This window comes from Struthio camelus, chromosome 1 (assembly GCF_040807025.1).
Source record: "Struthio camelus isolate bStrCam1 chromosome 1, bStrCam1.hap1, whole genome shotgun sequence".
NCBI classification, from domain to species: Eukaryota; Metazoa; Chordata; class Aves; order Struthioniformes; family Struthionidae; genus Struthio; species Struthio camelus.
In genome coordinates this window covers 127,095,564-127,106,265 of record NC_090942.1, presented here as the reverse complement: position 1 = coordinate 127,106,265, position 10,702 = coordinate 127,095,564, and the positions used below count along the sequence as shown (strand labels likewise).

General features: G+C 42.2%; 1 protein-coding gene and 1 long non-coding RNA gene across 2 annotated transcripts in view; one reads left to right on the top strand and one right to left on the bottom strand.

Moving 5' to 3' along the window:
• Positions 1-2,509: 2,509 nt before the first annotated feature.
• Positions 2,510-6,081, bottom strand: LOC138065803 (uncharacterized). The gene is made up of 3 exons (XR_011138871.1): positions 5,908-6,081; positions 5,594-5,659; positions 2,510-5,192 (listed from the first exon to the last, which is right to left on the bottom strand). It is a non-coding gene; the product is annotated as an uncharacterized lncRNA (long non-coding RNA).
• Positions 6,082-6,204: 123 nt separating this feature from the next.
• Positions 6,205-10,702, top strand: part of LOC104147136 (amine oxidase [flavin-containing] A) — a 41,893-nt gene continuing 37,395 nt past the window's right edge. The window contains exon 1 of the mRNA XM_068916203.1: positions 6,205-6,341. Within this exon, the coding sequence (XP_068772304.1) occupies positions 6,296-6,341 (46 nt within the window). The 5' untranslated portion in view covers positions 6,205-6,295. The remainder of the gene's footprint in view (positions 6,342-10,702) is intronic.

Genomic DNA, 10,702 nt, shown 5'->3' with positions numbered 1-10,702 from the left:
GGTACGTTGCATTACTACAAAATGAAATAAAAAGCTGGAAGTGTTTTTTACAAAATGATATTATTGATGGTATCCTATCACAGAAAGAAAACATTACTGTAACTCTTTTGTGGCTGAAAATTCTTAAAATTTGTAACTTAATTCCACATTTTTTCTGAAGTCAAAATATATTCTGGTGGCCTGAGGTAGTCAGACTTTATCCAGTAAGTAACCGGATTCTTTGAGGGAACAGTAAACTTAATTTTACATAGTTGATGGCATTCCCCTTCCGGACATACGTCTTAGCTTGGATTTTGTTGTTCTATTCCCTGATCTAGAGGGTCACTTTGAAAAGCTGGATGAATGTTTTAAATATATTCTAGTAGATTTAATTAGGGACATTAAGGTGATAATAGTTAACCTTGTCATCATGGTTTTAAGAGAACTCTTCACATTCAGTCATGTATTTTCCCCTTCCCCATTGAAAGATTCCATGCCCTCAGATGGAGTGTGGCCACACAAATGATTCATTCACCACCCAGCATTGCAGAGGAGCCTAAAATCTCTGGAGAGATTCAGGAGAAGGAAAGCAAATAGGTAGGTCTCGTATGGCTCCACCGCAGAAGAACAGAAACTCTGTCAGTGACTGATGCTCACCAGAAGGCACTTGCTGCCCACAGCACCGTGTGCTCTTCCATGTCCCACTGCCACCACCACATCTTTCTGATCTCACAGCTGGGACAAATGCTGCGTCAAAAGGTCTGTTTGGGCACACAGTAATTGAGGGAGTAGGAAGCTCTAGCCAAGAAGAGGGTAAGCACTGAGTTCTTATTGTCCATATGTTTATTTTTCAAAAGACTACTGGTTATGATTATAAGGCAAAATGAACTAATCAAATGCTAACAATCACGAGGACCAGTAGATTGCTTCAAGATGCTTATTCATTGATTAAAGCTTGGCACACTGTCTGAAGCAGAGCTAGCCAAGAATCATCCAGTCACTATAGTTGCTGAAAGCATGCCACTAAAATGAATAATGATGAATAAACATGTCATAGCAATCTTTGTATACAAAAACATTTTTCATACCAATGAAGACTGTTTTACAATATGTTTTACCAATGTTTGTTTTCTCATAGTTTTGAATAGATAACTAGGAAAGTGGATTTGAAAAGATGAGAATATGCATCCTAGTAAATACAAACATTCATTAATATTCTACAATACAGCTCAATTCTTATCAGCTTTTACCAGCCTGCAGTGTCTCTCTTTAAAAACCTCCTATTAGGGCCTTTCCAGCTTATCTGAATAATTATCTATTCAATGGACCAGAGGGAGAGACAAAGATTGTACAAACACCCAATGAGGGACTTATTGAGGACATCCAAAACAGCCAAGCAGGCTAATGTTCAAGGCACTCACCTTATAGGTACGCTTCAAGGTGCACAGCAATGGGACAGGGGAACAACAGAGACAAGTTGGAAACATGGGAAATTCCAACTCAATGTGAGTAGAAACATCTTTACCATGAGTGTGATCAGACCCTAGATTAGGTGCTCAGAGAGACTCTGCAGTCTCCATCCTTCAATATACTCAAAACTCACCTGGACAACCTTCAGCCATTTGGTTCAGCTGGATCTGCTGTGGGCAGGAGGTTGGACTAGATGACCTCTGTAGCTTATCCTTGTTATTTGGAAATATAGGTTTTCTCAATGGTTTCCTAATCTTGGAGATACTTTGGTCTGAGGTTGTTTGTTTGGATTTTATTTATTTCAGAGGAAAGCACTCAAAAGGTTGAAACAACTTTTTGAATAGCGATTTCTGTTCTTTTCCGCTTACATATACAATATTGTGTATTTATATGTGCTATACACTCTTCTATCATTTCCCATCCTGACTAAGTTCTTGGGGAAAAAAACAGTAAAAAAATTGGAGACATGAACATTGTAAATTAAATGACAACCCTGAACATAGCGTAAGATAGTCTAAGATAATGTTTGAAAACGGAAAACTGTCCTCAGGAAATACAGTATCACCTAAAGCTGAGGCGTAAGGTTACCACTTCCTGTGCAGGCTGTTGCTCAGTGAATGCTGCTGAGTCTGATTCTGGAAGAGTTTGGATTATTTTTTGTATTTTTTTTTTATATTTTGGCTTGATGTAACCCAGATTACTAGCCATACAATTGCTAGAATGAAAATGTGTGTGAACGTATGTGAATCAGATGAAAGCTCACCCTTGTGTCTGCACAGTAGACTGCTAATCATTACAGTTTATGAGTCAATAACAAAAATTTCATCTGGCAGTAACACTTAAGATGGCAAGTTCTAAGATATTTCAGATCAGATCTGTTGACTTTGTTAAGATACAAGAATGATACGGGTTTACAGGTGGCGAAGCAGTGGTAATTACAATCTTAATGATGACAAACAACCTTTTCGTGATAATGGAATTTTGCCTTATAATATTAAAATGCTCTGTTTTTACTGGTCAAAAGACATTCTTAATACAAATAAAGAACTAAAAAATTATACTGTGTACATAAATGTACAACAAATAATATTTTTATTCTTGACAAAACCATTTTATTATAAAGCCAGCAGATGTTACCCAAGTCTTTCTTCCAGTTTTTGGATGCATTGACAAGATACATTAATATTGAAATTAAGACACAAAACTGTGTATGTCTTCCACAATGATTATGACTGATTTTACTCATTGTCTGAGGTACTGAACAGAAGCAAAATAATACAGAACTCTGACTACTGATGACATGACTTGAGAAATTTGACTTCCTCGCATCCGTCATCGGTAAAACTGAAGGAAAAACACACACAGTACAATGAAGAACTTGGTGATGGCACTTAGCTTTGGATTGTTTTCTTTATGTTCTTTGATCAAGAAATGATGCAGCTTGGTTTGTTCATAGCGCTACATGACAACTTTTTTCATTGCTAACAAAGCTGTTATCTTGAATGACAGGCTTGCTCAGAATGCTCTACTGCATTTCTCAGTAACTCTTAGTAGTTCCTCCTCGTGAATATCAAAGTCTACATCAATTCTGTGACTCTTTAGACCTTTGTGTTAATGATCATGCACGTTCTGCAAGCTCTGTAAATTAATAATACCATTCACTCATTGAAGGAGACATAAATCACCCAGACAAATTGCAAGGGAATGGTTTCAGCAAAGGTAGCTTTCTATACTGACCCTCCAGAGTTGCCCTCCTTGTTCTTTTTATAGTAGTGAAGGAATAAGGCCCATTAGCGAGCATCTCTTTAGTATTCAACTCTCTATTCTGAACAACAATAAACTTCTTTCCAAATAATTTTCTATCTGCTTGGATTAAGGTTAAGGGGTTTACAATCTTTTCATTTTCTCTTGATGTCTAGATGCATTTTAAGTTTCTCTTTGAAAATCTGGTCTTAATATCACTGGGAGGAGGATTGCTCACAAGATTGTACTTCACATGCTTCCTCCCCTTCTGCTTGCATTTTCAGCAAGTTCTCAGGAAACTCTGACGGACCTAGCTGGCAGATTGACAACATCTATTTGATCATCTCCCACTTGGTTCATCCAGTTGTTCTCAAGTAAGGCTTCAGCATCTGCTTCTATTTTTCAAATCCTAGATAACCGCAGATTTGCATGAGATGATATAGAATTGTCCCTTATCTATCTTAAACAGATGCTAAGCGCTTAATAGTTACACAGTTCTTATGACAACCCCTGGAGGTTGCCATTGCCTGAGACAATCTCTGGTAGCCCCCACAAATATTTATTGCAAGGGCTGAAGCACCCATGATATGTACATTTTGTACTTAGTTGTCATCCCTGGTTGCGAAAGCTACTCTAGGTAAAACCTCAGGGATCTCTTTTGCTCATTAACATGACCATTTCAACTCCATTTAACACTAGACAATTTTTGGTGAACTGATGTATCAACAAGTTGTCTAGATACATGTTTTCCATTGTTGTCACAGAAGAGGTATTGTTTTCCTCCGAACTTGGCTTTTAGACTGAGAGGGAGGTGCTTCGTGGTGAAGCTTTTTATGTGTTAGATACCATGTGACCTACATGCAGCTAGTGTAGCTGTGAGAGTGGGTATTGTTATTATCCCCAAGAAGCAAAGCCTTTTCCTCTGCTGAGCACAAACGACTGTTAGTGCATTGCATTCTCCATTTCAGATTATTTGTCACTCCCACAATCACAGCATCAGAGAATTACAGAATAGTTGAAGTTAGAAAGGACCTCTGGAGATCATCTAGTCCAATCCCCATGCTTAAGCGGGGTCACCTAGAGCACGTTGCCCAGGATCACGTCCAGGCAGGTTTTGAATATCTCCAGGGAATGAGGCGCCACAACCTCTCTGGGCAACCTGTGCCAGTGCTCTGTCACCCTCACAGGAAAGAAGTTTTTCCTCACGTTCACACAGAGCTTCCTGTGGTTCAGTTTCTGCCCGTTGCCTCTTGTCCTGTCGCTGGGCACCACGGAGAAGAGACTGGCCCCATCCTCTTGACACACACCCCCCCCTTCAGATACACTGATCTGATCCCTCCTCAGTCTTCTCTTCTCCAGGCTGAACAGGCCCAGCTCTCGCAGCCTTTCCTCACAGGAGAGGTGCTCCAGTCCCTTCGTCGTCTTTGTAGCCCTCCACTGGACTCGCTCCAGGAGCTCCAGGTCTCTCCTGTACTGGGGAGCCCAGAACTGGACACAGCACCCCAGGTGAGGCCTCCCCAGGGCTGAGCAGAGGGGCAGGATCACCTCCCTCCACCTGCTGGCAGTGCTCTTCCTAATGCAGCCCAGGAGACCATTGGCCTTCTTGGCCACAAGGGCACATGGCGGGCTCATGGTCCTCTTGTTGTCCCCCACCCCAGGACTCCCAGGTCCTTCTCTGCAGAGCTGCTTTCCAGCAGGTCAACCCCCAGCCTGTCCTGGTGCAGGGGGTTATTCCTGCCTAGGTGCAGGACCCTGCACTTGCCTTTGTTGAACTTCAGGAGGTTCCTCTCCACCCAGCTCTCCAGCCTGTCCAGGTCCCTCTGAATGGCAGCACAGTCTTCTGTTGTATCCAGTCTTGGACTGCGCTCTTTTTGACCTCTTTAGTTTGTTGTGCAAGCAGGAGCAATCTCAGCAATATGTGTTTCTGTTGGTAGACATCTTTCTCAGAGCAGTAAGAGTCTTATTCATCTTCTTTGCTATAGCACCTGGCACTTTTGCGTCTGCAGGTAGCACACACATTTAGCACTGTACATCTACTTAACTTTTCCAAGTACCTGTTTTTTATTTTGGAAGAATATCCATCATTCTGTCTCACATATTGTTGATCCTTTTAGAGCTTAGTGACTTCCTAGAAGTTTCTACCTTGAGTCACTGCTGCCTTGCTCATTTGACACAATTAGCAGAAACCAAAAATCTTATTTTTTCCACTCTAAGAAAGCCAAAGCATTTCCAAGGGCACTGAGCATACAGTATTGCATACTCATTCAATTTTTGGGCCATACGCAGATTTGGAATAAGACTGCAGAACTGGACAACTCTCAGAACTTATGTCAATATTTAACATGAAGTGGCATTAGGATTTCCTACAACTGTATGAATAGTAAAGGTCTTTTGTGCTTACTTGGAAGGGAATGGATATGCTTTCTGTTTTCTTCTACTTAGCTTCACAGTGGTGACATTTACACTCCTGGAAAAAAAAGGAAAAAAAAAATGTGAGCTGTAAAATGCCCCAGAATCACTAGCACCATGAATTGCAGAGCAGTAGTTGTAGTAGAAGTACAAACAAAACTGGCATTTTTGCAGCCTGTTATTATTTCAGATACGGTCTTGCGAAAGCCACTTTTTGTGTAAAGGTTAGCACTTCATTCCCGGGTTAATAGACCGAGCGCGTCTAGTTAATTCTAGCAAAAGGCAAGACTCGTATATTGGTGTAACCTTGCAATTGTGACACCGCAGATCTCCTCCTATCCCAAAGCCATCGGCAGCGTACATTCTAAATTAAACAACAACAACAAAAAAAAGAAATAGTTTTTACTGAACGAAGACCGCGGGACCTGCAGCCCCCCCGCCACAGGCGGCCTCTCCACCACCCGGCTGCCGAAGCACCTCCCTGCTCACGCTCCGGGGCCCTGCCGTCGAGGAGAGGGGGCGGGGCGAAGAGGCGTAGCCACGCCCCCGGCGATGCCCATTGGCGGGAGCGGCGCGGGGCCCGCCCGGGGGCGGGGCCGGGCGGCCCGGCGCTGTCCGCCCGCCGGAGCCGCCGCGGGAGGGAGGCAGCGGCCGCCGGGGGTTGCGGGCGGGCAGCGCAGCGCAGCGCAGCGCCATGGCCGAGAGCTACGACGTGGTCGTGGTCGGCGGCGGCATCTCAGGTGGGTCCGGCGGAGGGGCGCTCCCGGGGGTCTTGAGAGCGGCGCCGGAGGGTGACCTGGCCCCCGCCGTCCTTAGGCGCCCGCGGGTCGCAGGGGCGGCAGGTGTGCGCCCGGGGGCTTGGGGTGCGCTGGAAAACGGAGGGGGGGGAGAAACTGGGTTCAGGGTTTCAAGGCGTGCTGGCTGCTGTTTGGGCTGGTTTGCGCTTGGCGGAAGGTCTGTCGGAAAGACTTTGGATTGCGCACAGGTGCGCGGCGCAAGCTGGGGTTTGTGCACCGCAGCAAAGGCACTGGTTTTAAACTGTGGCTTTTGAGGTGGCTCTCGCAGTGGCGGTGGTTGTGTGCTTCTGGTAAAGACGGCAGAAAGACGTCTGGAAATACCTGTAAAAGCAGCCTGGGTTTCGTTGCTTTGAGAAGAGCTGTGCTCGGGCAGCGGCCAAGTTCCCCATTTGTGCTGGAGGCTTCACGCTTTACCCAAAACTTCCTGCAATATTGTTGAGATCCACTTTTAACGGTATCAAGTGCGTTTCCCCCCTGCCATCCCTTTGCTTAAGAAAATAAGTCATTTTTCTGATGGTACCCGAGATAAGAACGTTGCTGTATTACAGAAAATCTGTATTTGTGTTGTCCATCTGATAAATACTGTGTTAGCAGCTTTGGCCAGCTTCCAGTTTTCAGGGAGGCTCTACTTCACTAACAGTTCAGAAAAGGTGAGCTGCATGACCCGGTGACTTTATTACTACTCCAGGCATTAACTGCTACTACTACAGGGACAGTAACAGTCGTCATGAGAATTGAGAAGCAATCAGAGGCTTTCCTTTCTTTAATCTGCGGTGCATTAATGCACAAAATAGCATGTTGTTTACTTTTTAAAAAAATACATTAGTTACATATTTAAGTAATTATTTGTAATAATGTAATTAATTGCAGTTGTTTTAATAAATAAAATAATCTGTAGTATTCTCCAGCAGAAAGAAAGAGTTTGGACCTAGTTTTGGCTTGCCTTTCTGTTTCACCAGATGCCTGATTATTTTTTCTGCTAACACAAGTCATTTGCTCTTCGTCCTTAAGGTTTCTGTAATCCACAGAGCTCCTTAAGGGAATTACAAACCATACTGTGTGCAGCTGATGGTGCTCTGTTCTTAATACGGTTATTAGATTCTGAGAAGCTCTTCTTCCCTGGAGGATGCCTTGCTCTTCTGGTTTTCTAACCTGCGATAGCATTTTGGAAAATGCATTGAACTTTTTTTAACTGATATCTTAGCTCACTAGCACAAGCATCAGTAAGTTACTTCAGAACAATTATTCCTTGGATTAGAGCCTATTGTGGAGTCTGGGGGGATCCAAGCAGGAAATTTCAAGGTGTTACAGCCCCAGAAAATTTGTCAGTAACATTAGGAAAACAAATAAACGTGTCACAGGACTCTTTGCGTACAGGAACATTTTTCTTGCCAGTGGAAACTCTCATGTCTCATCAGTTGCATAGAAACTGGTGTTTGCTTTCTATGAATTTGAACAAACATCATTTTAAGGAAGTGATCTTAGAAAAATGAACAATAAATGCCTTATTTCATTTAAAAAAAAATCTATCTGGAATTCTGGTCTTGGTGAGGTAAATAGTAAAACCTACTTCAATATGGGCAGGGTTTCACCCTCTGCATCTCCCTGATTCAAACCTTGACTTGCTACTATTTATTTCTCCCAAGATGTACTTGCAGTTTTCTCAAACTGTTAAGATTACTATCTTCTATCCTCCTACTAAGTCTTAAATACTCCTTACCTGATGCTTACGGGAAAGGATAGCAAAGGTTGGGATATGTATATAAGGCAAGCTGCTGGTTATCTTAAGTGTGAGCTTCCCAATAGTGAGATTGCGACTTTTTAAAATGTTAGTACAGTGCCTAGCAAAATGAAGCTCAAATCCTGGCTGGCGTCTCTGGAAGTATCTATTTTTCAGTGAAAATAAAGAAAGTTCTTCAGAGCCAACTTCTCAGCTACCAAATGCTCTCTTCTCATACACGCTACCAATATCTGTTTGCACGCATACAGACATGCGATCATTCATGGACAGAAGATCTCCTCTGCACTTAGAAAGTCACACGTTTGGGATCAAGAGAAGCTCTGCAAAGAATTTTTCACAGTAGGGAAACTCTTGTAGGAACAAGTAGGCTCTGGTAGCTTGTACCACTGCTTTTTTTTCCTGATATACTCTATGGAATCATGTTCAAACTGTCCAGACTACATAAGCAAGTATATTTGGATCCCCTAGCGAGAGGGAGCCACAAAATGTGGGCTAAATTCCTCTTTATAGGTGTCTATGCATTTTAATAATGTGAATGGTGGCCAGGAATGGCCTTAAGAACATGTTTTCATCATGCTTCTTTGATAGTATCTCTCTTATGCAGATAATGATAATTATAGCATTTTAACCACAAGCATATTAAATAAAATGATGTATAAACGCTTTTCACTTACTTATGGGAAATTCATATGTATACATCTTGAATTTAGTTCCCATCCCTTATATATAGGGTCTTCTAGTGAACTGAAGAGTCTGATTTGGATTGTTTTTGATCTCTTGCTTGTCTGTTTTGGTTTAGGCTATGTAATTCTCTAAGCTGTTACATGCAGCAAACTGACCACATGTGACACGTTATGGATACGTGTCCGACTGATCAGCAGGAGTGAAACCTTGACGTCCCATCAGACAAACTTCTTCCACCTCATTTAAGAGGCTACTGTAGTATTAATAGGTTGTTAACTTCTATGTGAACTAATTACAGTAGTAGTTATTGACAATTTCCAGAAGTTGTCCATTTTATGCAGCGAGTCATTGTCATACCTTTCCTGATTCATTGTCCTAATCCAAGTTCCGTTACCTGCTCCCCAAACTAAGGCCACAGTTACAGGCAAAATTGGATTTCGGCTCCAAAGCCGTAGGACAGAGTGTACCCAGTTGCTTTGAGATATGAGAGAGGTTATTAGGAGATCTGGCTTTCTCAGTCGCTCTTTGGGCTCTGCACATTAACAGCTGGGCAACATTAAGTGCTCTGAGAGTTCTGGAAGAACCTCAGATATTTTAGCTTCTAAGATCTAGAAACTGGCTGCTGTCTACGTGTGATTTGTAATTCCTCAAAGCTTTATAACTAACCTCGTTGGGTCATTTTTTCACAAGGATAACAAAACGCGCTGTGTTGAATGAAAGGCTACCTCCTTGCCAAAACTGAAGTCACTGCTTCCATAGCAGAAGAAGAAGTGAGGGGGGTGGGGAAGCCATCGCTTTTCAACATCACAGAAGAATGTTTGTGTCCTAAAGGACTGTAAATAATCAACCAATTTTAGCCAAGATTTTTCAGGAAAAAAAAAAATTAGCCTGAAAAAGACACTTCAGTAAATTCAAGCTTAAATAGTTAAAATTTAGCAAAAACGAATGTAAGCAAAAGACTCCTGCTATTTCAGTGCAGAGTTTTGGGAATATTCACACCAGGCTCATCTTAAACGTGAGTTTTGGACACCGAAAGCTTAGTTTGTCAAAAGAGTATATGCTGAATTAGGAATGGTTTACTACGTGATGCAAAACAGATATCTGTCAGATACGGATAAGTATAGCCAGAAGCATGCGAGTTCAAAAGAACTTGTGCTAAAATATGTTTTGGAGGAATTCTGAGCACGCTGTGTTACAAGAACAAAGCAAAATGGAAATATAGCCATAATTGAAACTTGCACTGAAGATTATCATTCTTTGACATGGATAATTTTTAGCTTCAAGTTAAAAACATGCTTGTTCTTAGCTAGAAGCAGAGAGATCCCGTAGCTGAACAAAAAAGGACGCTTAAATTTACCAGCCACATGCAGAAACAGCGGTGTTTTCTATTACACTTACGTAGAAGTCCAAGGACCGCAAATTGTAGGAGTAGCGGGGATATAAAAATGTAGTAATTAGTCTTTATATTGAAAGAAAACATATGAAATGCCATTAGGGATTCTTTTTCTCTCCATGAAAGAGTGCTGGGGCCTTGGTATCAGCTGGTACATGCCTGAGCTACCCACGCACTGGCTGTGGTCTCTGTGTGAAGTGGTGACTAATGAGGAAATACAGATTTTCCTTGCTTGCTGTAACAGCAGCACAACTAATGTTGCATAGTGCTCTGTTTGTTTTGACAGCATGACAACCTGCTGGTGGGTGGTAGTGTTAGATAAACTGTCAAATACACAGTTGCTGGTAGAAGATATAACCCGTTACACCTATATAGATTTGGAGTAATTTCCAGTAGAATTTTTTTGTGTGTTACTTTGAGATTTACTCTGAATTTGACCTGTAGGAATGCAGTAGCTGGCTCCGAAAGTGTGTCCTGGGTTCTGCT